Source organism: Paroedura picta, chromosome 7 (genome assembly GCF_049243985.1).
Source record: "Paroedura picta isolate Pp20150507F chromosome 7, Ppicta_v3.0, whole genome shotgun sequence".
Taxonomy (NCBI): Eukaryota; Metazoa; Chordata; class Lepidosauria; order Squamata; family Gekkonidae; genus Paroedura; species Paroedura picta.
This window is the reverse complement of record NC_135375.1, coordinates 11,011,061-11,038,671: the sequence shown is the minus strand read 5'-3', so window position 1 is coordinate 11,038,671 and position 27,611 is coordinate 11,011,061. Positions and strand designations below refer to the sequence as shown.

The 27,611-nt window shown below is 48.3% G+C and overlaps 1 protein-coding gene across 1 annotated transcript in view; it reads right to left on the bottom strand.

The window, feature by feature from the left end:
• SETBP1 (SET binding protein 1) overlaps positions 1–27,611 on the bottom strand; it is a 269,159-nt gene that overhangs the window by 60,839 nt on the left and 180,709 nt on the right. Inside the window, exon 3 of the mRNA XM_077346701.1 lies at positions 9,460–12,913. Coding sequence (XP_077202816.1) covers positions 9,460–12,913 — 3,454 coding nt within the window. The remainder of the gene's footprint in view (positions 1–9,459; positions 12,914–27,611) is intronic.

Below are 27,611 nucleotides of genomic sequence, written 5' to 3'. Positions count from 1 at the left end.
TTATCTTATCTTTTAGGGTCTTTTTTGGTAAGCAGATGTTGCTGCGGATTATTTTCCTGGAGGTGTGGGATAATTCATCAAATAAACAATGCCATTTGGATGAAATGAAGCCTCTTTAAAAACTCCCTTTGAAGATAGCGTGGGGGGAAAAATATCTATACTTCCCACCGGGCAGATACGACAAGCTGCAATTTAGTCTTCGGCAGTAAAATATTAGGGAACGGCGTGATGGATCTGGCACACAGCTCCCCACTAAAAGGGTAAATGCGCCTCTTTCTCTAGGCTATTCATATATATAACTAAAGCAGCCACAATCCCTCTGCTCCGTTTTTATATTCCCTGTGAAATCTCTTTGCTGCGGTTTCAAGAGTTAAGAGGTTAGGGATGTTGTCCTCAGGTGTGTGTGTGTGTGGGGGGGGAATGTTTGACCCGCAGCAACACTTGAAAACAAATCTTTGCCGGCCACATGACTGCGGGCGTTGGGGAGGGGGGGGGAGGAAATCTCATATGGATCAGCTAAGCATGCAGAAACCAAATATCACATGGCCAGCCTAGAGTAAGAACAATATTTACAAGCCCTGTTAACAGATGACAGATATGCCGAGAAATGGCATTCCGGAGTGGTCCAGGATGATTCACACATCGGTGGTGGGAACTCCTGACAAGCTGCAGATGACTTACAGTGACCCTGCAGGGTTTTCAAGGGAAGAACCGAACAGAAGGGGGGCCTGCTCCTAAACTGGAGCCCTGGACGTCCTAGGTGGGCAGCCAAGTACCAACCAGGGCCAACCCTACTTAGTTGCCAAGATTTGACGAAATCAGGCCAGCCTACTATTTGGGTTGCCCTTTCTTTCAAAACTCACAAGTCTTTATGCTCCCCATCCCTCAGTTACCTTTCCCCGTCCCACAAGTTTTTCTACACCTCATTTCCTCCCTCCTCCTCCTCCTCTTTTAGGATGCTTAGGGCTGATCCTGCATTGAGCAGGGGGTTGGACTAGATGGCCTGTATGGCCCCTTCCAACTCTGATTCCATTATTCTATGATTCTGCATCCCCACAGCTTTCTCTGCCCTCCACCGTTCATGTTTGCCAGGATCCAGGGCTCTTCAACCCCAACGACTACAACTTGAAAGATTTTGCTTTCTTTTGACATTGGACACTCTTGGTTTGCAATGGACGGTGTCCAACAACTAGGGGCCAGCTGATCGAGGGGTTCTGAAAACTGTTCCTTGTGGCAAACAACTGATTTTTGCCCCATTCATATGTAATGTTCTCTTTAGGTGCACACCGTAGAAACTTTAAGCATACCCCTGAAATTGTCGTGTCTTGACTGGCCCTCGAGTGAATCTCAACATGCAGCTCCTGAAAGGCCAATGAAATAAGTGGGATTTTGAGGATTCCTCAGAGGTGCTCAGGTTTTGTCCAGTCTTCACCAGAGTTGGAAATACCACAAGCATGCTGAGAGCCAGCTTGGTGCAATGGTTAGGAGTGTGGACTTCTAATCTGGCATGCTGGGTTTGATTCTCCGCTCCTCCACATGCAGCCAGCTGGGTGACCTTGGGCTTGACACAGCACTGATAAAGCTGTTCTGACTGGGCAGTGATATCAGCACTCTCTCAGCCTCACCCACCTCACAGGGTGCCTGTTGTGGGGAGAGGAAAAGGATTGGAAGCCGCTTTGAGACTCCTTCGGGTAGAGAAATGCGGCATCTAAGGACCAACTCTTCTTCTTCAGTAATATCAGGGCTCTCTCAGCCTCTCTTCCCTCACAGGGTGTCTGTTGTGGGGAGAGGAAAGGGAAGGCAGATGGGAGCCACTTTGAGACTCCTTCAGGGAGAGAAAAGCGGCATATAGGAACCAACTGGCATATAAGAACCAACTTCTTCTACAATTTTCTTCTTCTAGCCAGCTATGGAGACTGATTCGGTTGCCAGCCTCCAACAGTTAGTGCAACTGATCTCTAGATGGCAGAGAGAAGTTCTCCTAAAGAAAATGGCGTCTATACCCTGCTGAATACCACCCAGTTCATGATTATCAGTTGGCTAGCTTCTTCAATTTGATTTCTTGTATATACTTTTTGAGAACAGACAAAGCTCTATGGGTGGGAGAAGTCAGCTGGTTTGAGTGTAGACTATCCAGCTGAAACCCCCAAAACGTTTAGACCACCTGAAGAAGAAGAGTTGGTTTTTATACCCGGTTTTTCACTGCCTGAAGGAGTCTCAAAGCAGCTTCCAATCGCCTTCCCTTTCCTCTCCCCACAACAGACACCCTGTGAAGGAGGTGGAGCTGAGAGAGCTCTGACAGGACTGCTCTGTGAGAACAGCTCTTTCAGGGCTCTGACTAGCCCAAGGTCACCCAGCTGGCTGCATGTGGAGGAGCGGGAAATCAAACCCGGCCCATCAGATTAGAAGCTGCTGCTCTTAATCACGACACCTCAGTGGGTGGGGATCGTGGCTCTGAATACCCTCGGCAAGTAATTTACCCATTTCCTTATTTCAGATTTGTCTGGAGGTAAATCTTAAGAAGAGTCCTGCTGGATCGGGCCAGTGATCCATCTAGTCTAGCACCTTGGTGAGGATATCTGTCCATCTTTAATATCCATCATGGAAGTACATAGTTAGGTATTATAGACCAATTCCTAGGGATTTCCTGGAAGAATTGAGTTTCAAAAGGATTCCAAGACAAAGAGAAGACCGCAAAGAAGGGCTGTCCTCACACACGTCGAAGGCAGCCACAAAATCCCATATGGTGAAAACTGGCATTCAAAATGCGGCTTCTCCAGTGCATCTAACCATTGTTCGGAAACGGCTGGCCCATATTTCAGAAACCACACCATTTTTTGCCAACCGAGGCTTTGTCTCCGGGGACAAGAGGGTTATGCAGCTTGTCTGCTGACTCAATAAGCTTTCACAGAGGACACAACAAGGGTTTGGCTGACTTCATCAGGAAAGGGGAGCTTCGTCGAGCCATTCCATGTCTTTTCTGCAAAGAGGAAGGGCGTTCATCAAACTGGAGCCTGTCGATCTTAAACCTTTAATTTTAAAAGGCCCTTTTCAGAATGACACGTGACTGAATTGACATGTAACAGGCAGCAGGCCCCATGCTTCTACCCATCCCTTTGTTTTTTTTTCTTGCAAAACAAACCTACCATTTCTTCTCTATGACTCCTATAGCCGAACCGGTTCCTCTGGAGGGCCAACAACTTGGCAGAGAGGCCAAGGCATTCACAGAACCTCAGGAGAGTCCTGCTGGACTTGAGCAGTGGGGTCCAGCTACTCCAACATCTTGTCTCTCACTGTGGCCAACTAGTCTCAGGGCCAATGGCAGGGCTGAGGCCAAGGCATTCAAAAAACATCAGAAGAGCCCTGAGATCAAACTGCTGGTCCTAGTCCAGCTTCCTGCCTCACACAGTGGCCAACCAGTTCCTCTTGAGGGCCAACAACAGGGCTAAGAGGATGAGGCCTTCATAAGAACCTCTGAAGAGCCTTCCTGGATCAGACCAGTGGTCCGTCTAGTCCAGCTTCCTGTCTCACACAGTGGCCAACCAATTCCTCTGGTGGGCCAACAACAGGGCATGGAGGCCAAGACCTTCATTAGAATATAAGGAGAGTCCTGTTGGATCAGACCAGTGGTCCGTCTAGTCCAGCCTCCTGTCTCACACAGTGGCCAACCAATTCCCCTGGAGGGCCAAGAACAGGGCAAAGTGGACGACACCTTCATAAGAACATCAGAGAAGCCCTGACCGGTAAGACCAGTGGTCCATCTAATCCAGCATCCTATCTCACACAGGGGCCAGCCAACCAGCTCAAAACGTGCCCAGTGTGAATGCAACACAACAGGTTTCTTGAAGATGTCATTTGGATGAACCAGAAGATACCTGAACCAACACCTCAGCATCTTTAATTTTATTTCAAAACAGCTGTTGGGGGAGGGAGGTAGTTGGATCAAGACCACCGCACTTGGGGAAGCTTTCTGACCTGCCTGACAACGACCTGCCTGCCATTTCCCAGATACTGATATAGTTTAGTTCGTATTGGATACAGTGAGGGAAAAAACGATGGGCCCATTTCTACACAGGAAATGGTGCAGAAGGAAAAGATAAACCCCATCGCCCACACGTTGCGGTTCTCATGATCTGTGCCCCCTCCCCTCTCCTTTTTTCGTGAAATTCAAAAACACATACACACACACACACACCCTGAGAAATACAATCACTGCTCTCTTGCTTCCTGCCGCACTTTGTCAGAAAATATGGGACCTCTTAGGGAGCTCAGGTTCATAATCAGCAAAGGCTTATGCATAGGAACTCCCAGGTTTGAATCTCACCCCAGCTACAAATTCACCCAGTGGTCTTTGGCAATTCCCTGAGCCTCCTTGTCTGCTCCATAGAGATATTTATTTATTTATTGTTTTGACTTATTATTATTATTATTATTATTATTATTATTATTATTATTATTATTATTATTTAATCAGTTATCCGCCACTCCCTAGCAGGCTCGTGGTGGGTTATAGATGTCCAGTTAACCCTCCCCCCTTCATTAAAATGGACAGAAAATACCAATACCAAACAACATGGCGGAGAAACCAACCAACAAACAACATGGCGGAGAAACTCCCCGTATCCCCAACCCCTAACCCTACCTCTAGAGGGAGGACGAAGGAGAAACAAGGTAATTGCAGCTTGACACCAGGCTCATAGCTTGACCACTGGCTCATGGCGGGTTACAACAGTCCACGTTAAAATCCAGGAAGGGTTGCCATAAGAATTGCTGCAAGATGAATTGCACCGAGGACTCGGAACACCTAAACGCCCTGCATAAACATCTCAGTCATTCAACCCGCATTTGTTGCTATGTAATGTGTGAAACGACCTTAAGCAACGGCAAGTAGGGGGGGGGGGAACTCCAGAGACCAGGATTCTCATCAAAAGGGCAAAAGTCGAAAGAAAACGCTTCGTTGCTGGCTCAGACAGTCGTAAACAGGCAGATATTCATGCAGTTTAATGAGTCCTCTTGGCTCCGCATTTTCTTGGCAAGGGCTCGTCTCTTTGCGTTAATCTATTTTTCTTCCCCTCCTTGTAGTACAAAGTGTGGCTCTGGTTAGCGAAAGGCTGACGACTTTTCCATCCAAATAATGCTTCTGACAAGGACCAAGCCCGGCCTCATAATCTGCCGCTTGATGGATTAGATCATGGAGAGGGACAGATATTTGCAGACATGAAAATAAACATCCCGGTTTCAGAAAAAGAAAAACCTGGAACAGCAAGCCCAGTGAAGCCGGGAAGCAAAGCAAAGAGGTCCGTCTCTCCCCGATTCGGGAGTAACCGTCATATTTAAAAATCCTTTAAAGCAGGGGTAGTCAACCTGTGGTCCTCCAGATGTCCATGGACTACAATCCCCATGAGCCCCTGCCAGCGTTTGCTGGCAGGGGCTCACGGGGATTGTAGTCCATGGACATCTGGAGGACCACAGGTTGACTACGCCTGCTTTAAAGAACCTCTGCAACCCTTAAAGCGCCATACTTGCTGAGGAATTGTCCCTTCCCAATGATGTTAATTGGGGACCGGCTCCTGCTGTATGGAGCTCCCAGCAGGCAGTGTATGGAATTACCAGTGCATTTTTTCTTTAATGCCCAAGCCCCTGATTCTGATTGGTACGTGGCATGGTAGCTGATGTTTTTCTTTTACAAGTAGTACAAGAGTTGGTTTTCAGTGCTCCGCTTTTCACTGCTCAAAGGAGTCTCAAAGAGACTGACAATCGATTTCCCTTCCTCTCGCCACAACAGAGGTAGGCGGGGCTGAGGGAGCTCTGACAGAACTGCTCTGTGAGAACAGCTCTAAAAGGACTTGCCCGAGGCCACCCAACTGGCTGAACGTGGAGAAACAGGGAATCAAACCCAGCTCTCAAGGTTAGAAGCTGCCGCTCTTAACCACGAGGCCAAGCGGGCTCCTTCATGACATTTGCTTGGCACAACAGTCCTGCAGGGAAGCTTTTTGACAAACATAGATTACCTGGGAGCACTATACACAGATCTCTGGTTTGGCCCTGTTTCATTGGTCTGGCAACTGCCCCCCAGGATGCCAGGCATAAGGCAATGTTTCCTAGCAAGCCTGTTCATTTTATTGGCAATAACAGGGATTGAATCTGAGACATCCCCTCTCTGCACACAAGGGATAATGTTTACCCCTGAGCTGCAGCCCCCAACCCACAAGCCCCCATCCCTCAAAATAGGAAGCTTCCTTGTACAGAATCAGGCTAACCATTAATCTGGCTGAGAATGGTTTATTCTGATGGGCAGAAGTTCTTGCAAGGTGTCATCCTTCAATTGGAGATATTCCAACTTATACCGGTGACCCTCTGGGTACGGCAGCCTTTTTTACCATTGAGAAATCTCTGAGACATTCACCAGGCTTTGAGAATTCCCTGAAACAGCTTTATAGTGCAGACTATGGCTGGGAAGAATAGCTGTGTAGATGCCCTCCCGGGGTCCCTCTCCTTCCCTCCCCCTCCAAGCCCATCACTGGCCATTTTTTTGGGGGGGGGGCGGTCAGGTCAACATGACCATATACGGTCATATCACCCGATCAATGTTCAAAGCATTTAAAAATATATATAAAAAATGAATCAAGTCCCACCAATTCAGGAAACCCTTCCAGGGCTGTCAGGAAACCCCAGGGTTTCACAAAAACTTGGTTGAGAAAGTCTGGTGTACAGGGTATGCGCTCTATGGTATTATGGGTTGTTCTCAAATGCACCAAATGTGATGATGTCATCCGTTCAGTTGTGTCCGACCTTCGGCGATTCTATAGGAAAGTGTTGGCCATGCGCCCCCATCTCTGATTGCTTCTTTCAGCTGGTTCATGGTCATCCCTGTATCGGCTTTGATCGTGTCCAGCCAGCGGATCCTTTGGCGACCACGTTTCCTTTTGCCGCTGACCATGCCGAGCATTAATGATTTTTCTAGCGAGTTTGATCGCATGATGTGTCCAAAGTAAGTGAGCTCCAGCCGTAATATCTTCCCTCCTAATGACATAGTTTGTTTGCTCCTCTCTAAAACTATCTTGTTGGTAACTTTGGCTGTCCATGGGATTCGCAGCATTCATCTCCAACACCGTAATTCGAAATATCTGAAGCTGCTATTTACCACTTATTTTCCTACCTGAGAGATGTGGCTCTCCAGGGTGCCACGCATGGAAAGACCTATGCTGAGACTTCTTAACCAGAGAGGGCGCCATGTGTCAAACACGGTGCCCTGCAGCTGACTTCCGGCCCCTCCCTTTTCATTTCCGCACAGTTGGATTTCCTTCGGAACTTTTCTCCATGGAGCAGCTTGGGCATTTATCACTTCTTGGAGACTGGGATTTCCAAACCAGGTGGTAAATATCAAATCTTACCACTTGGGGGAGTTTCAAATGGGTCGCCGTGCTGGTCTGAAGCAGCACAACCAAATCAGAGTCCAGTAGCACCTTTAAGACCAACAAAGGTTTATTCAAGGCGTGAGCTTTAGAGTGATTGAATAAATCTTTGTTGGTTTTAAAGGTGCCCCTGCACTCAGATTCCTTTTGTGCCACCTGCTGTTCATTATGCATTCTAGGTTTGGTTTGGTATCCTGGGATATCAACTCCAATAAATTAACTGAGGGTAAGATCTGCTTATACATTCTGAATCGGAATTAGGAAGGGAGTCCCTTCTGCCCTAGCAAGGTGGGGTGGAAATTATCACCGGAAAGCTATTAGAGACGATTTGTCTGCAGTGAGGAATCTGCCGTATTTTGTGAACAAGTCTTCAAGGGTGAGGGAGGCCAAGCGGTAAATGCCTCTGAATCTGGGTACTTCCAACCTGTCCTCATTTACTGCTACCTGGCTGGTCTTCATAGAATCATAGAGAATCATAGAGTTGGAAGGGACCTCATGGGTCATCTAGTCCAACCCCCTGCATTATGCAGGACACTCAGATCCCTATTGATCATCCACTGTCACCTGCCACCCCCTTGAGCCTTCAAAGAATCAGCCTCTGTCAGATGACTATCCAAACTCTGTTTCAAAATCTCCAAAGATTGAGAACTAGGGTTGTGCGATTCGGCTGCCGAAGCGGCCGTTCCGTCCGGGCACAGCCAGCGCCGCGCCGCGGGGGGGGGGGAGGGCGGTGCCGGCAGCAGCGTGACAGCGGGCGCAACCATACAGGCGCGCGCCTGCGCGGTTGCGCCCGCTGTCACGCCACTGCCGGCACCGCCCCTCCCCGCGGCGCGGTGCTGGCTGCGCCCGGACGGAACGGCCGCTTCGGCAGCCGAATCGCACAACCCTATTGAGAACCCACCACCTCCCGAGGAAGCCTGTTCCACTGAGGAACTGCTCTAACTGTCAGGAACTTCTTCCGGATGTTTAGACAGAATTTCTTTTGCATTAATTTCATCCCATTGGTTCTGGTCCGTCCTTCCGGGACAAGAGAGAACAACTCTGCTCCATCCTCTACACGGCAGCCTTTTAAATACTTGAAAATTGTTATCAGATCCCCTCTCAGTCGTCTCCTCTCCAGGCTAAACAGACCAAGCTCCCCCAACCTTTCTTCAACACCCGACCTGTGAAAACTTATACCACAGAGAAACATGGGTTTTATGCCATTCCCCTTTAGTTAACTTAAGAAGGTGACGGATATCAAAGTGATGGGAGCTCCTTTCCTCTCTCGCCGCCCCTTCTGGAGGAGATCACACAACTGGAGCATGCCTTACGCAAACGCAGCCGACGCAAAGCGAGTCTCCTCGGCAGCTGTGCAAACGGAACAGCTCCCCGGGCAGAAAAGGTTTGTTCAGATGCCTTGGCAGCTCGGAATGGAGCGCATATCCTTGCGGATCACCGATACGAGGAGGAACGACTTGCAAGCCAGCCTTCTTCAGAGCTCTGCATAAGTCACGGCTTCTCGAGGCAGCCTGACATTTCACGCCGCCCCCACAGAGGCTGCTGGGAGGTGTGTGTGTGTGTGTGGGGGGGGTGATTAAAATGTCAGCCCACATCGGAGCAGTTTGGAAGGGCGGGGAGACAACGCTGCAATTGCTTCCCCGTCTGACCACACTTGGCCCTCGCTCCCAAATCAGTTTCTCAGCTCTACAAACTGGCTTTTAAGCCTTTCCTCCGGACAAAACCACCCCATCCATCTAGGCGTCCCGAAGCGCTAGACCACTCTGCTTCCTTCGGATGGCATGTCCCACCCGTCGACTAACAAGTTGCTACGTTAACTGCGTTAGAAAACATTATGGACAACTTTCCCCACCTCCACCTCGTCCTTGACTTCCTTTTTTACGATTTTTTAAACTATTATTTAAAACCACGAGCTCCGTCAAGAAGGTGGGCAGGAAAACAGCATTCCGAGCCGGGAAATAGATAACGGGTATCAAAATGAGTCGTTGCTAGAGCGCCCTAGACTGGAGTCGATAGTACGTCTTTTGTAAATTAGGGCGCCTACCTGACGATGCAGAGGAATCGTAGGAACTTCTGTCCCTCCTACTCGTTCTGAAGGTCTGAAGGTCCTTCTCCCTGTAGGTCCCGAATCCTTCAAAACTCCTTCTCTTGCTCCCGCTCCCGTCATTGTCCCGCTTTTCGCTCAACGAGCTGATCTCGCCGAACACGTCCAGGGACTCAGATCTTGAGCTGCTCTCGGCATTCCCGGAGTACCTCTTCAGGCACGAGTCGACAGGGTCACTGGCCGAATCGCTCTTATCCTTGCTCGGTACCCACTGCTGGGTGTCCGAGAGGGACAATGTAGACAAGGTATCCACTTCGAAGCTGCTCTTGGAACTTTTGTGGCCACTTTCGCAATGCTGGTGCTTCTGCTTCTCTTTATGCTTGCTCTTCTCCGTCAGCAACGAGAGCTCTTTCTCCGAGACGCTTAGTCTTTCGCTGACGGAATGGCTGGAGAAGCCGGTGGGCTTGCTCGCAAAGAGACTGCTCAAGTCTTCGCGAGCCCCCAAGAGCCGCTCGTCCTTGTGTTTGTGCTTATGCTTGTGTTTCCGTTTGTGAAGGCGGCCGCTGGGCATGCTCGGCCCGGAAACCTTGGGAGACGTCAGGGAAGAATGCACGTCCCCGAGGCCCATTCCGACGGGGGCCTGCAGATGGACGCCATGCTTCACTTTATGCTTGGCGGTATTGGGCATCTTCATGTGGGAGCTCGTGTGGAACTGGGGAGGGGGCACAGTAGGCCTCATAAATGGGGAAGCCGCTCCGAGCGTGTGGGACAGGTACAAAGGAGCTGGGTACTGACCATAGTAACCAAGATTCATCATAGGCATTGATGTGTAAGGCATTCCGTAGGGTGCATAGTAACTCCCGCTGGGAATAGGGTAACCAAACCCTTGTAAAAAAGGCACCTTTGTCATGGTGTCATTGGTTTTGGCAGGTCTACCGCGCTTCTTTTTCGACTTCAGGTCAGAGGTCCTGCGAAGATACAGCAAGGGGTCATACTGGATATATGGCACAGGGTAATAATGATCAAAGTTGATCCTGAAAATGCTGGGATAGGGGTTTTCGTGATAGAACGTGTAGCTTCGGTGGGAGATTCTGAACACTTGGAACTTGCTGATGAGCTCTTCCAGGTCTGCGAGGAACTGGAGGTCGTCTCTGTTCTGCAGGTTCTTCCTCTTCCTCTTGTGCTTTGGTTTTTTCATCGTCTCGTGAGAAAGGAAGTTGTCGACAATGAGATGCTTCTGCCGGTGGCTGTGTCTGTTCTTAGTGCTGGTGTCCGACTGAACGGCCTCTGGATTGTCCAGGCTGCAGAAATCGAACGAGTACCTCCTGCGGGATTCCGAGGTCTTCTCCGCTTGGTCGGAAGTACTGTTGTTGTCCGTCCCGATCCCGCTGTCGCTCGGTATGGTTTCCTCGCTGTGGGATTCGCTCACTGGAGACAGGGTGACTTCCTTCAGGGAACCTATATCACAAAGGTGGGAAGGAGAATTTGCCATTAGCCTGGGCGGGGACAATTTCCACGTCCCCCCGTGTATCCCTTTCTGGGTCTTCGTGGGAAGAGCGCTGATGGGCTGTAGATTTGGCATAGTTTTCAATTCGGAAAAATTGGTTTCGGTGCTGGCAGGGCTGAGGTTGCCGTTTGACCCCACTAACTGCGCGGAAAGCGGATGAACAGCTGCTGGTGATGGCGCCACAAGTGAATGCAGGTGGGAAGGCACTGTCGGGTTTTCGGGCTGGCTGGAAACAGGCCTCAAATATTTGATGGCTGTCTTGGGTTCTTCCAACGGGGCTTGCAACTCAGACCGCGGCTTTCTCCCCCTCTTCTTGCCGATGTAGATCGTCCCTCTCTTGCTCACATTGATTTGCTTCCCGAGTCGGGCGTCGATGGTGGGCGCTCCCGTGGTCGCTGGAGGCTGCGCTTTCATTTTCAGCGCGACGTTGCTCGAGCAGGATAAGATCTGGCTCAAAAGGTTCTTCCTCTTGAGGGTCTTCATCTTGTTGATGGTCTTAATGGTCTTCTTATCCAGCACGCCGAGTTTGCCGACCTTTTTGTGAAATTTCAGCTCGCTGATAGATTTGTCCTCTCCGGGAGCCATCTGGGCCAACTTCGCCAGGTTTCGTCTCCTCTTCCTTTTCTTCGTACCGGGGAATTCGCGGTTGATCGGACTGACCGGGCTGGTGGACGTGCCTTCGTGGATGGTTTCAACCGTGAGTAAAGGCTGCTTCTTTGGTCGCCCCCTCTTCTTCTTGATGGGAGTGATCACAGTAAGACTGTCTGTATTGGTATACAGAGGACTAGACGGCGTTATGGGGTATGCTGATGGAGGTTCTACCATCAGTTTCTCAGAGGGGCCTAGGGGAGGTTCCCGGAACATATTTTTAGGTTTGCTGCAAGTCCATCTTCGTTTGGCGGCAAACTTGGGATGCTGAACCTCCGGTTGTTTGCTGGGGGTGGGAATATCCATGGTCACCAAAGCAGGTGTCACAGTTGTGGATTTTCGGAGCCTGCTGGCACTGGAGGCCGGAGATTTATGAGCTGCTTCATTATTTTCCACTGGAACCAACGGAGGCTCACTTTCTGGAGCTTTCCCTTGTTTGAGGACTCGTGGATCTTTCTTGAATAGTTCCGTTTGTGAGTTAGTCCTGCTGGCTACATCACTGCTCACAGGGTGTCCGGAAGGAGGGCTTTTCTCGGGGACATTCTTATCAACAGCAGTTTTGGGGGACTGCCGTTTCTTCCTTTTGTGGCCAGGCAGTTCCACTGTGGGAGTCTTGATTGGTATAGTGATCCGCACGCGACTGGAGTCGCTCTCGGGACCGTTGGCGGAGTTGGCGCTTTGCCTAGCCGGCGAAGGTTTGGTTGCGCTCGATTCCCTTTTCCCTTCCATGCTGTCGTGAGTTTTGGCCTCAAAGGACTTCTGAGTGTTCTTCAACCATTCTAGGTCTGCGTGTTGGACGGTTTGGTTGACTGAGTCTTTTTTACTGGACTTTTTCTTTGTGCTGCCAGTAGGTAGATCAGAAGATTCCATGTGCCCCCCTCCCTCTTGACTTAACAGTGGCAAAAAACCATTGCAATCGGAGGGATTATTAGACTGGGAAGTAACACCCAGGGCACTGGATCCTGGGACTGCGCTGCACACAGTGTGGTCTTTGTTATTACTGGTGGCCAGCTGACCCCACGTGTTGCTGGCATTCGATTTCTTAGACTGGGATTTGCCGAAAGACACGGTGGTCTCCGAGGCGGGGATCTTGGCGGAGCTGCTGGCTTCCCGATTCGGCTCGGGGTCCAGGAAGCAGGCTTGGGGAGCCGTACCGGATTCGGAGCTCGCCGACCAGTCGAGATGATGCTGGTTGTTGCTTTTTTGCTGGTGCCTTGATTTTAAGGTGTCACTGGTGAAGTCCTGCTGGTGCTCTGGATCGTAGTGCGCAGCAGCATGTTTCTGCAGCCGGTCGTAGACCTGCAAAGAGGGGAGGAGAAAGTTACAATAAGATCCTGATGAAGCTCTTCGTAAGGAAGAACACAGCTGTCGTCCATAGAAATTTGCATGAATTCATCCCAAGGATGGATGACGGACACCTGATCTAGCAAAATTAGGGAACACACCGAATAGCATTTGTCCCATCCTAATTCCCATGCTTTTTGTATCGGCTGGTGTGCTATTGGACATCAAGGAAACGATAGAAAAGGAAGAAGGTGGGAAGACAGGAAGCAATGCTGTGACTGTTGTGATAATAACTGACTGGATTCCAGGGTCTACTCGATACGCTCAAATTTCCGAAGGGCCTTCAAAATGGCGGTCTTCCACCAGGCCTTTGGATGCCCCTCAACCATCCACCTGGGCCCCTTGCCTGCCCCCATTTTGGGGGCTACTGTTGGACGAGTACCCCTTTTTGAGCCAGCTTTTCAGAAATACATCCCGGTTTATTACCCTGGCGCGTTGGGTTGTTCGTCTAGATCAGTGGTTCTCAACCTTCCTAATGCCGCGACCCTTCAATACAGTTCCTCGTGTCATGGTGACCCCCAACCCTGAAATTAGACAAGTGTTCTTTCAAAGAAAGCAAACCGAAACTGACCAATGGGGTGAAGAACCAATGTCCATGATTGTATAAAAATTAGTTTTCTTCCTGTAGTTTCTCAGTTCAGTTCTGCCTCTTGTCCTACCATGACGATCTTTCTCTTTTCCACTGCTTCAGACAGACGCTCTATCTCGATCTACCCTGCAAGGCTGCTGTGTGGATGGCGCCCCCCCCCCCCGGGCCAAGCTGCTTGCCCTGCGGCAACCCCTGTGAAAGAGTCGTTCAACCTCCAAAGGGGTTCCGACCCCCAGGTTGAGAACCACTGGTCTAGAACAAAGTGGGATGATAGGAACTAGGAAATTGGTTTAAATCGGATTTTCAGATTTTTACTCAGATGTATCTGTACTTTGTAATTTTTTTTTACTGTTGTACACCACCCCGAGACCAATTTTGGAGAGGAGCTGTTTAGAAATCCCAGAATAAATAAAACAAATAAATTGCCATTGAATATGTGGAACCGTCCTTGCTTGGTTGAAACACAGGAATTTAGGATTACAGCTGACCTCCCTCTCTTATGGTTTTGCCCATTCCGCTCCCCCATCACTCACATGGCAAAATAGGACTGTAGAAAATGTTTTTAATCTGTGTTTACTCCCGTGTTCTACCAGCTAAACTAATCGCGCAAAAATGAAATTCTGAATCTGGTCCACTTTATCTTCCACCTCCCAATACCTTTTGGGGGGAACTTAGTAGAACAGCATACAGCATTTTCAAAACTGACTGCAAGAATTTTAGAACAGGACTGGAGAGCCAGTGTGGAAGAATCTCATTTCCCCCAAAGGTTTTCAGGACAGGTAACTTATATTTGCTTACTGTACAATAGTACTGAAAAAAATGGAGATTGTAGATTGGATCTACAGACATTATGAAGTTAGAAGAAGGCTGACCTCCTTTCTTGTTTCTATTCTGAGAACCACATGACTTATCCTCTGGAAAGGTTACCCCACAACGTTTTGTACAGCAAAGGCTGGGGAAGGTCAGCTTTTGTCAGTAGAACATGCCTAGAATTCACTGATTTGCTTAAGGTCGCCCATTAAATGTGGGGGGGTTGTGGCTCAGTGGCAAAGCATCTGCTTGGCATGCAAAAGGTCCCCGGTTCAATCCTTGGTATCCCCAGTTAAAAGATTTGGCAGTATGTCACATGAATGACCTCTGTCTGAGACCTTGGAGAGCCACTGCCAGTCTGAGTAGATAATACGGACTCTATCTGAGACCAAGGGTCTCCGTCAGCATAAGGAGGTTTCTTCATTAAACCTAAGACCCTCTTTAAGTATTTGAAAGATTGTCACTTGGAGGAGGGCAGGAAGCTGTTCCCTTTGGCTGCAGAGGAAAGGACACACAGTAATGGGTTTAAACTTCAAGTACAACAATATAGGCTAGATATCAGGGGGAAAAATTCAGAGTAGTTCAGCAGTGGAATAGGCTGCCTAAGGAGGTGGTGAGCTCCCCCTCACTGGCAGTCTTCAAGCAAAGGTTGGATACACATTTTTCTTGGATGCTTTAGGATGCTTAGGGCTGATCCTGCGTTGAGCAGGGGGTTGGACTAGATGGCCTGTGTGGCCCCTTCCAACTCTATGATTCTATGATTCTTCTTCAGTAATATCAGGGCTCTCTCAGCCTCACCCACCTCACAGGGTGTCTGTTGTGGGGAGAGGAAAGGGAAGGCGACTGTAAGCAGCTTTGAGACTCCTTCTAGTAGAGAAAAGCAGCATCTAAGAACCAACTCTTCTTCTTCTTCAGTAATATCAGGGCTCTCTCAGCCCCACTGACCTCACAGGGTATCTGTTGTGGGGAGAGGAAAGGGAAGGCGATTTTAAGCTGCTTCGAGTCTTCTTCAGGTACAGAAAAGCGGCATATAAGTACCAACTCTTCTATTTCATCCGGGCCTCCCCATTAACACTTTGGACTCCTCACTATTTTCATTCTATACCCCCCCATCAGATGTGCCAGGGGTCCACGAGGAGATCATATGCCCCTCCCTCGAGAATGGCTGAGGTAGACCATTGTTTTGTGTGCAATCTATTCCTTTCTTTTTTCACACAGCTCCAAATTTTCCACACGTTCTCATCATGCAAGAGTTGCCCATGCCGAAAGGACCCTTCCGCCTGTTTCCCCGCTGCATGGTAACCACAGATCACGTGGCCCAGCGCAGGCTGAGTTTCATTAGCTGCTAACTGATATGCACAGACTGTTTATTCAAAAGGACGGGCAAAGCAAGCTGAAATTAATGCACTCAGAGTGTATTTTGATCCCAGCGTATCCACCTGGAAAGCTGCCTGATCCCCACGGCTCCCAAGGTTTTGGCTTCAGTTCGCACTGCTGGATGAGCTGCACGGTTTCTGGGCAGCAAAAAGAGCAAGCACAATGCAACAGCCAAAATCGGGGGGAGAGAGGAAGGAAGGTGAGGCGGCGACAACAGCTTAAAGCCAAATCAAACCGACCATCTCTTGGGTCAAGGTCAAGACAAGCTATATAGATCAGGGGTAGTCAACCTGTGGTCCTCCAGATGTTCATGGACTACAATTCCCATGAGCCCCTGCCAGCAAATGCTGGCAGGGGCTCATGGGAATTGTAGTCCATGGACATCTGGAAGACCACAGGTTGACTACTCCTGATATAGATGACAAAGCTTCTGGTGTAACTAAGATTTGACTCCAGCAGCAACTCAGAGATTAACTAGATTTTTTTTTGGGGGGGGGGTGTCTGAGATTTAGAGAGTCAAAGCTCCTGTTGGCTCACTAAAGCTCTGGAAAGCCGATCTAAGGGGGCACCATTCACAAATCTAGCTGATGGAGCCAAGTGGGCCAAAACTCTAATGATAACCCAGGAAATCACCCTTTCATCTCACTATGGACTTGCTATAGAGAAGTCCCTAGGCAGGTACAAAGCTGGAACTTTTTTGGGTTGGAGCGAGCAGAAAGAGGTTGAACCCATTAAACCTAAGACCAAGATTTTGCTATGCCGACCGATCCTCTGACAAAAGTACATCATATCCTCTGGGCAGAATTTTCTGGACTCAACTCTGGCTGCTGGAGTTTGGCCTACTTTTGTCAGGGAGATCGACCCAAGGAAAACCATGACGCAAGGACATCATCTCAATGGGGCATTTCTGCCAAAGGTGTGTGTGTGTGTGTGTGTGTGTGTGTGTTTGTGTGTGTATAGTGCCTCCAAGTCACAGCTAACTTAGGATGACCTCAGGAAGAGGCTTTCGAGGCAACTGAGAAGTGGAGGTGGTTGGCCATTGCCTTCCTCCACAGAGCCTTCTTTTGTGGTCTCCCATCCAAGTACTGACCCTGCTTATGGTAGGTGGGGTTGGGAGTGGATTCGCATGATACAGGTCTAGAAATACCTGAAGATCAGGGCCCTGATGGAACTTGAACAGTTCCACAGGGCCTGCAAAAGGGAGCTCCTCCGCCAGGTATTTGGTTGAGGATGACCTCAACCACTGCTTCCCATTGGCCCCCATTGGCCCCCAAGCCTCTCTCCTATGGCGACCACTACAAATCCGCCCAACCCACTGGGCCTCGGTACGAGTTGAACTGATGCTCTTCGCAGTTTCCACCGTTCTTTCATGTTATTGTTGTTATTATGTTAATGTTGCTGTTGCTATCACCTCGTTATTACTACAAATGGGAGTTACCCGTATCGTTTCTTGTTTCATGTCAACCGCCCTGAGCCTTCGGCAAGGGCGGTATATAAATACAATGAATAAATAAATAAATGTTGAGGGTGGAGCCTGGGGAGGACAGGGATCTTGGTGGGGCATAATGTCGCAGAATCCACCATCCACAGTGTCAGTTTTCTCCAGAGCAATTGATCTCCATAGTCTTGAGATAAACTGTAATTCCAGGGAATCCTGAGGTCCACCCAGAGGCTGGTATCCTTATTGGGGGAGGGGGGGCTTGTGGAGGGGAGGGTCTTCAGCCAGGTAGAATGCCAAATAGGCCAATTTTCAAAGCAGCCATTTCCCCCAGAGGAACTGATTTCTGTTGTTAGGAGACCACCCTTCTGGAAGGGTGTCAGATACTACATGGGCGTTGGCTCCTCTAACTGTTGGAATGTCTGGTGAACAGAGATAGGAAGAGAAGGAGAGCTTGAAGAGGGCAGCAAGAAGACCATTAGATAGGTCAGTGAGGTCAGGACCTTTTCTATCCTGTTAAGTGTCACTTCTTGTCTGTCTCTAGATTTATGGGCAATTTCCTGCTTCTTCTTGGAAGCTTCTCTCTCATTGTCTCTCTGCTAGTCACCCATGTAGTCAGGCTATTCCTATCTCTACTCTGCACCATCAAAGTACGGTCGTTCCTTAATAAATCCTTTCCTCCTAATCCTAAAATACAGCGTGTGCACATCAATGACTTCATCACTCTGCTAAAGCTAACGGCACCCAATGCAAGGCTACGCCATAAGCCAGAGATCCCGAAAGTGAGTTACAGCAGGGATCCTCAACCTGTGGTCCTCCAGATGTTCATGGACTACAATTCCCATGAGCCCCTGCCAGCAAATGCTGGCAGGGGCTCATGGGAATCGTAGTCCATGAACATCTGGAGGGCCACAGGTTGAGGATGCCTGAGTTACAGCTCTGTGACGTATTTCCACGTGACACTGGTTTCAGCTGCGATATCGCACAGGAAATCAGCTCCTGATCTGTCTGCAGCCCCTGTCCCTTAATGCCAAAAGCCACCTGCTTGGGGAGGCATCTGTCCGATTGCTCGAAGGAAGCCCCACTCACAAACGGAAACAAATACCTCGACGCCCCTTGATTTTAAGCATTAGGCGCTCCATCTGTGACAACGGTTCCTTGCGTATAATTCCCTATTAAGGAGCTTTATCTGGATAGATAAGCAGCTGCTTCCCCACGTCATAATTGCTGTCGGCTGTGATTTTTAAAACATCTGCACCATTGTGGCTCTCTCGTTTTCATATTCTAATCGGGCTGAATGGTAGAAGGGAATTAATAATAATATATATATATATATATTTTAAAATACGGCATAACACCAATTATTCCTCTGGGTTAATTAACACACAGTCTCCTTGCAGAAATAATTAACGACTAAAAAGAACACCGATCAGTAATTTTTTAAAAATCTATTCTTTATCACACCCTTCCCCCAAGATGCTCACGGTTTTGAACAAATTGCTTTCTTCTCCACTATTCAAGCCTCTCAACAACCCTATAAAATTATATGAGGGTTCTTTCAGCTAATTCGAGTTGGGGAAAAAATGCCCCAAATTACCATATTGGTATTTTCGGGTATTAATTCAGCCGAATATCGAAATTTGACATTTTTTCAGCCACTGAAATTGCCAAGCCCACAAATTGCCAAGCCGACAAAAATCCTGAAAATGTTCAGGATTTTTCAGAATTTCTGGATAGCGCAGCCGAAGTGCATTTAAAGGGCTCTCAGTCCCTTTACATGCTATGTGAGTTCACTCCTGCAACCATCATGACTTGCAAAAGGCATTTAAATCTTAAAGGGACCACTTTTTTGAGGACAGGCACCAGCAGTTATGCTGCAAATCTGGTGCCTCTATCCCCCTCATCAAAAGAAAGCCCCCCTCTGAGCTCCAGATAAAGCCTATGGAGACCATTGACTTTAGTGGCCCCCGTAGGCGATAAAAAAAAACCTCAGCATTCCCAAATATATAACCCAAACCAAACTGAGATTCAGGAATATTGGGAAATACCAATATTTTTCGAGTTCAATAACTCAACCTGAAAAATACTGGGGGTTTTTTGCACCCAGGTGTGTCAGAAGGACTATTCTCTAGTTGTCCAGTGCGGTTCAAAGCAGACTGGGAAGCTGGAACCAAAGTTTCCCACATCCTAGTTTGATGCTCTACCTACTATACCACACTGCCTCAGGAACAGTGGAACGGAGATTGGCAGCACATATACAACAAAGGAGTTGTTGCCATGTTTTTCTCTCTTTAGCCTTAAGAAGAACGAGAAGAGTTGGTTCTTATATGCTGCTTTTCTCTACCCGAAGGGGTCTCAAAGCAGGTTCCAATCATCTTCCCTTCCTCTCCCCACAACAGACACCCTGCAAGGTGGGTGAGGCTGAGAGAGCCCTGGTATTATTGAAGAAGAAGAGTTGGTTCTTATATGCCGCTTTTCTTTACCTGAAGGAGTCTCAAAGCAGCTAACATTCACCTTCCCTTTCCTTTCCCCCCAAAACAGACACCTTGTGAGGTGGGTGAGGCTGAGAGAGCCCTGATTTCACTGCTCGGTCAGAACAGTTTTATCAGTGCCGTGGCGAGCCCAAGGTCCCCCAGCTGGCAGCACGTGGGGGAGTGCAGAATCGAACCCGGCATGCCAGATTAGAAGTCTGGACTGGATCTTAAAACAACTTTTAGGGACGTGGAAATGAGCTCAATTGGGCTTTGGAAGACTATGAGAGAGAGAGAGAGAGAGAGAGAGACAGAGACAGAGAGAGAGATGATGATGATGATGATGATGATTGGTTTTGTGAAAACAATTTCTGACACCACCATGCGTGATCTCAAAATAGCTAACTTTTTAATTCTCCTAGAAACATCCTTCTCCACCACTATTTCCCAGTGAAAACTGGAGTCGTTGCTTTTCTTTGGGTCAAAAAGGCTCTCTGTAACAGGTATGAGGCACTCATGACCGGAATATTTATTACTTCTGAGAGCCAGTACCATGAAGTGGATCCAGTGGCACACCAGGACCCTGGACGATCCAGTTCAAATCTCCACTTCTACCACGGAAGATCACGGAGTGACCACAGGGGCATCACAAATTCCTAGCCTGGCCTACCTCAGAATGTGCTTGATGTTGTGAGCAAATGGAGATTGGGAGAACAATGCTCTAAACTGCTTTGAATCCTAACTGAGGAGAAAAATCATAGAATGATAGAATTGGAAGGGATCTCCAGGGTCATCTAGTCCAACCCCCTGAAGAATGCAGGGAATTTACAACTACCTGTCCACGCACAGGGACCCCAATTCCATGACCAGATGATGCTCCCCCAAACTAGAATCACAAGGCAGTCGGGCCTAGAAGAAATTCACCTTCTGATCCCAAACTGATAGTCATTTCCCTGAGCGTGCCAAGGGCTAAGCATGGACCCAATCCCTTCTGTCCACCCACTCAAAATCTGCCTGATTTCATAAAAACAGCATTTCCATCAGATGACTATCTAGCCTCTGCTTAAAGCCTTCCAAAGAAGGAGAATCCACCACTTCCCAAGGAAGCCTGTTCCACTGAGGAACCACTCTAACTGCTCGGAACTTCTTCCGGATGTTTAACTGAACATTCTTTTGAGTTAATTTCAACCCACTGGTTCTGGTCCATCCCTCTGGGGCAAGAGAGAACAACTCTGCTCCATCTTCTCTAGGACAGCCCTTCAAATATTGGAAGATGGCTATCAGATCACCTCTTAGTCGTCTTCTCTCCAGGCTGCGACAAATGCGACAAATGAATGCCCAGGATCAGGAAAATACATCCTGTTGAACCGAAACGAGTATATTTCTAAAATCTATCACTATTGTCACACATACACACATACACAAAATGCTTTGTCAGAAGCCACAAGAACTTGTTTGCGAGTTCAGCCTCTACTTCACGCCGTGACAAATGGTTTTCTAAGGATCAGTTGACATCTGTGGAGCTGTCAGAGAACTTCCTCCAGAAGTTGTTTTTCGCAGATCTATGGCTACATGGGCTCAGCAGCCGTGCAAACCGCGTCCCTTTGGACGATGTTATATTTTAGACCTCTGTTTGCTTAATCTTCTGTTTGTTTAATCACTGTGGTTTTCAGTTCTGTTTCATTGCTAAAAAAAATTGGTCGTATTTCAGCTTGCTGTGCACTACCTTGAAAGTATTGAAAAGTGGCTCATGCCTCTTGCATTCAAATACACTTTTTAAAAGTACATCCACATCCTGTTTCACGGGATAGCAAGGAGCCACAAAAAGCACGCAGTCTGGTTGGGCCTGCCTCAGTTACGGAAAATACCGCAGTTCCGCAACCTGCAAAATCTCAATCAGACCAAATGCAATAGGGCATCCTCATGCCTCATAGATTTAGCTCACAGCCAGTTCTCTATGGAAAACAGACGTGTCTGAGAAAGACATCCCTTTCTGTACACTGAAAGGTCATAGTGATCGAGACATATGTGATAAGACCTCTGAACAACAGCCAAGAGAAAAGGAGTTTGAGACCACAATGGCCGTCAAGAGGAATGGATTGCTTACCCTTGTGGATTGGGACTACACTGCTAAAACAGCAGCTCTCAGTCTTTTCAGTACGGGGGCACACATAAGTCCAAATTGACTTAGTGTGGTGAGCCATCCAAGGTTCTTCGGAGACCTATGAACCTGACTTGGATAGCCAAGGCTACCTGATCTACTCAGATCTCGTAGGCTGCGCTAGAACACGGCCCACTTTCAGAGGCTTCAAGACCCACTTTGGGGTCCTGACCCACAAGTTGGGAAACAAAAAGAATGTAAACTGCTTGATACTTTTTCCCACCAATTGCTACAGCTTCTGTTCTGACTTTCAGTACTTGTTCAATGTCTCCTGTGTAGAGCATTTCCTAGCCACGTGGGCTGAGATCAGGGCTGAATGTGGGACAGTGGAAATGTGAACCACACAGTGTCTGATGTCATCATGAGTTAGGATTCCCACTCCAGGGTAGAATCATAGAATCATAGATTTGGGACCTCCTGGGTCATCTAGTCTAACCCTCTGCACTATGCAGGACACTCACAACACAATCACTCATCCACTGTCACCTGCCACCCCCATGAGCCTTCACAGAATCAGCCTCTCTGTCAGATGGCTATCCAGCCTCTGTTTAACAATCTCCAAAGATGGAGAACCCACCACCTCCTGAAGAAGGCTGTTCCACTGAGAAACCACCCTAACTGTCAGGAATTTACTGTCAGGAAGTTACTGGAGATTTAGGCTTACAGCTTAAAGAGGGGAGGGCTCATGGACGGGAGGAACCTAAGGGTGGATAATGCAATAGAATCTACCCTCCACAGGAGCTGTTTTCTCTAGGGGAACTGATTTCTCTTGTCTGGAGGTTGCAACCCTATTCTGGGTCCTTTCTACATGAAAGAGAGCTTGTTTTTTATACCCCACTATTCACTACCCTGAGGAGTCTCAAAGCAACTTACAATCACCTTCCCTTCCTCCCCATGAGGTGGGTCGGGTTGAGAGAGCTCTGAGAGAACTGTGACTGGCCCAAGGTCAACCAGCTGGCTGCACGTGGACGAGTGGGAAATAAAATTTAGTTCTCCAGATCAGAGGCCACTGCTCTTAACCATGGCACCAAGCTGGCTCTCTTTTCTGCTAGCAATAAATTTCTAATCACGTTGTGTATGAGTAGCTATTCCAAGTCAGCTTGTATATCTCAGGAATTATTCAACGTTAAACATTCCCATTCAATTTTAACCAAACGCAAAGTGTTTCGCATATGAGCCCGGGAGGGTCCTCCTCTCCCTCCTATGCCGAACTCCGTTCATCACCATGACTGGTTTCTTCACCCCGTGTCAACAGGCCAAGTCCCGTTAGGGGCCTGCATTAGAAGCCGAGTCTGGGAAAACCAGGGACAATAGAATTCTTCTGTCAGCTCGAACAAAGGGCCCGTCAGTGCTGACATAACAAATCCATTTAAATATTGTGTCTGAGCCCAACACGGTTTGGCGGTCCGGGGTTTTGGGGCAGCTGTGTGAGAACAATCGGACCTTAAGTACAGCACAACGGTTCTACTTACAAAAACTTGACCCCTCCCGCACCGAGGGGATAACTCCCGTTTGAACAATGGGCCAATGTCAGGCCAACCTAAATGGCCTTCGAGTACCACGTAGAAAAACAGAAGTTTTGAATGCCAGAGGCGAGCGGCAGAGCGCTTGTGGCGTCTCTACCAGACGGCTTCTTTGCATAAGCTACTTTATGCAAATTCAAAAAAAAAGAAAAAGAAAAGAAAAGCCAGTTCTCTAACAATGACATAGTGTTAATGCAGTTTGGCTGGAATGTCCACTAGTTATTTACTTAATCTGGTTTGTGGCCTGGACTAGTTACACTTTGTTTTATTAGATGTCTTGGTTTTCACTTCTTCGGGGCTGTGGGATCCGCACTGCTCTTGATGCGGATGTTATGGATTATGATTATTATCACCATTTTGTCAGAGGTTCCTGTTTTGCATTTTGACCATCCTCCTGTCTTTTGAAGGGGGAGCCAGCCGGTTAAAAAAGGGATGTCAATTTTTTTAGAGATTGAACCACCGTTTCAATCAGTTTGGTGTAGTGGTTAGGAGTGCGGACTTCTAATCTGGCATGCCGGGTTCGATTCTGCGCTCCCCCACATGCAGCCAGCTGGGTGACCTTGGGCTCGCCACGGCACTGATAAAACTGTTCTGCCCAGGCAGTGATATCAGGGCTCTCTCAGCCTCACCCACCCCACAGGGTATCTGTTGTGGGGAGAGGAAAGGGAAGGCGATTGTAAGCCGCTTTGAGCATCCTTCCAGTAGGGAAAAGTGGCATATAAGAACCAACTCTTCTCATTCGTCTTCTAATGTGGTTGATAAGGGTATTTTGCATCAGTGATTGGCTGGATGAGATTAGTCGATACCCAAAGTATTCCTGTAAAAGGAACATGGGATTCCTCTGTGATTTAATTCCTGACTTGTCCCCGCCCCCGCCCCAATATCATCTTCTGAGGAGGAAAAGGGTAGCAATTTGGCAACCGGAATGTAAACAAGAAGGCAGACAAATCTTCCCTTGAAAAGTTCACAAGCTGCGTTTCGGATGTTCATTAATATTAACGTGCTTTTTTGACGATTTGTACCCTTTTGAGAAATTCAGCGACGTCTGCTTGTATCTAGAGATGTGTGCCACCCTTTGATCATTCCGTGTTGCTCCACGACATTTGCCTGCGTTGAGCTTCCAACCGCTCAGTTGTATTTGCATCGGGAACATAGGAAGGTGAGATTCTAGGATGGAGCAGATCACTTGAGCATCACAGCTGTCCTCCATGGCTTTGGGTCCCCATCCCCAAGAGAAATAAAACTGACCTCAAGCAGAACCAAGCCATTTTTTGGCCCTGGTAGGACGCTCTGCCTGAAGATATCAGGGAACTTATTCATTAGGACATGCTGGCCTCCCTTCTTGAAACATCTGCCGACAGGAACTCCTCCAAATTCTGATCAATCCCCACAGGGAGAAACATCACAGGAGGCGGGTTTTACGAAAGGTTTGCAGTTTTATTGTTTTAATGCTTCCTTTGTTTTTTAGAACGTTGTTATAACCGCCCTCAGCTAGCAGAGTTGGAGCCGTACACCGACGGACCATTTATTTATTTGTTGTAGGGATGCAGGGGGGTGGGGAGCTGGAGAACATGATTTGAGTCCGCCGCGGGGAGAAAAAAAGAGAGGTGGTAGATATCACAATCATAGAATCATAGAGTTGGGAGGGACCTCCTGGGTCATCTAGTCCAACCCCCTGCACTATGCAGGACACTCACAACCCTATCGCTCACCCACTGTCACCTGACACCCCTTTGAACCTTCACAGAATCAGCAATCAAGTCACAGCCTAATTGTGGAGACCCCAATAGGGTTTTCAAGGCTCGGAATGAACAGAAGGGGTCTGACATTGCCCGCCTCTATCTGGACTTCCTATCCCAGTACTGATCAGAGCTGACCCAACAGCTTCGGAGATCTGATGAGATCTAACTAGCGTGGGCCATCCAGATTGGGGCCAAAGACATATGCAGAGCAATGCTAGACTGCCTTGCTGTTGTCCCATCCCAGATCTCAGGACTGACTTTGCTTAGCTTCCAAGATTTGATGGGATACAGCTGGCCTAGGTGAGGGCAGCTACATAATGGTGGAGAGTTCTACTAAGTCACAGCCTACTTACAGTGGCCTCAGAAGGCTTTCAAGGCTAGAGATGAACCAAGGTGGTTTTTCCATTGCCTGCCTCTCTGTAGCAACCCTAGACTTCCTTGGTGGTCTCCCATCCAAAGCACTGATCAGAGTAGACCCTGCTCAGCCTTCGAGGTCTTATGAGATCAGTCCAGCCTGGCCCATAAAATGCTCAGCAATGCTCCTCTAGACGATGCACAAGTCTACAGGAGAAGTGAGTGGTGGGAATCCACCAGGCGTGGAAATCATAGTCTTCCAGAGAAGCCTAAGGACTTCATTGCCGGAGCAAAGTTGAAGTCTGATTTGGAAATGTTCACGATCCTAGCAGGGAAGACACATGAAGATAACTCATATTGTATCAGACCACTGACTCCTCAAGGTCAGTGTTGGCTACTAAAGTTGGTTGCAGATCTCCAAAGTCTTGGGGTGGGTAGGTGTCTTTCACATCACCTACCACTTGATCCTTTTTGCTGCAGATGAACCTGGGACCTTCTGCATGCCAAGCACAGGTGCTCTCCCACAGAGCCAAGGCCCAGGAGAAACCACTAGGCTCAGTCAATATTGGGTGTCGCCTTGAAATCTAAGGAGTGGGACGTCATGTCTCACCTCCAAACAAATGCAGCACAGAAGTCCAAAAATCCCCTACTCTTTAGTAGCTTTGAGTGCCTTGTAAGAGAAGAGAAATGTTGATTCACCAAAACATAGCTGTCTAACTGTCTACTCATCAATGCCAGCGCACTTTCAGTGCTTGGAAGTGTGGAACCAGTGCAAAACTCCCAGTTGATTTGCTGCCACCTCAAACTAAGCATGGGATTTGGCTCCCTCAAACTGGGCCTGATCCCCTTTTTTGCTATGTGCGGTAGCCCAGAGAACCGACTCACTGATTCCAGAGCTGGCATCTGAGCTGAAGAAAAGAAACTGCAACCTGGGGACTCCAAAGGTCAGTTTTGCATCCGGCCAAATTGACGGGGCACCTCCCTGGACAAGACATCTCCCTGGACCGGGGTATCTTCCACATCGACACATGCTTTCCGCTTCAGCGCTCATTTGCTAAAGCAAACAGAAAGGACCTGCCCTTTTCGTAAGACTGCTACACTTAACAGAGGCAAATTCTCCAGGGGAGGATCTTTCCAGGTACTTCTGTACACAGCAGAACCTGTTTTTCGCTGGTGTGAAAGAAAAAAAAGGGGAGAGAGAGGCAGCCCATGTTGCAAACACAGAAAACGTGGCTCAGCCTGTGTCAATATTTAAACAGCGGGTGTATAAAACAGAAGCTGGGGAGAAAGGCACTTTAGTGCAACGGCAAGGAAGAAATGCGAGTTAATCATCCAGGGCCTAAACCTGTGTGTGTGTGTTTTGCCAAGACCACATGGTCTTCTGGCTTAAATTTTTGCCATAAGGCTCTTAAAGGGAAGCTCTTGCCACATCTCCAGACAGTGATTGGACGAGTGATAATTCGTGGATTTCGGACAGCCGGATTCTCGATTATGACAAAGGAAGGAGAAAAGGGGGCGAGAGTTCAGCACCTCCTTAAAGCGACATAATTCGTATACGGGTATGGACATCCAGGGGCAAGCAGACTTAGAAAGGTTGCTGAATTTTCTATCTTTGGAAAATTATCTGGTCTCCCCAACTGATTATCTGGCCCAATTGTAGATTTTGAGTCACAGGGAAGCAATTTCCCTTGCTACATGTCAAGAGTGCAGTACTGTGGTTTTGGATGTATGATTCACAAAGGTTCCATAGACAGGGTTATGTCCCTGTGGTTCAGGGGGAACTGAAACTACGAAACATGTTCTACTTTATTGGCCTTTTAACCGTGTGGTTCGCCTACATTCGGAGCCAGCTTGGTGTGGTGGATAAGAGTAGTGTTTTCTCTGGTGAGCTGGGTTTGATTTCCTCACTCCTCTACCACACACAGCCAGCTGGGTGACCTTGGGACAGTCACAGTCCTGATAGTGCTGTTCTGATCGAGCAGTAATATTAGGGCTCTCTTAGCCTCACCCACTTCACAGGGTGTCTGTTTTGGGGAGAGAAAAGGGAAGGCAATTGGAAGCCGCTTTGAGACTCCTGGTAGAGAAAAGCAGAATATAAGACCCAACTCCTCTTCAACTTCAATAAACTCAGGGCTCTCTCAGCCTTACCCACCTCACAAGATGTCTGTTGTGGGGAGAGGAAAGGGAA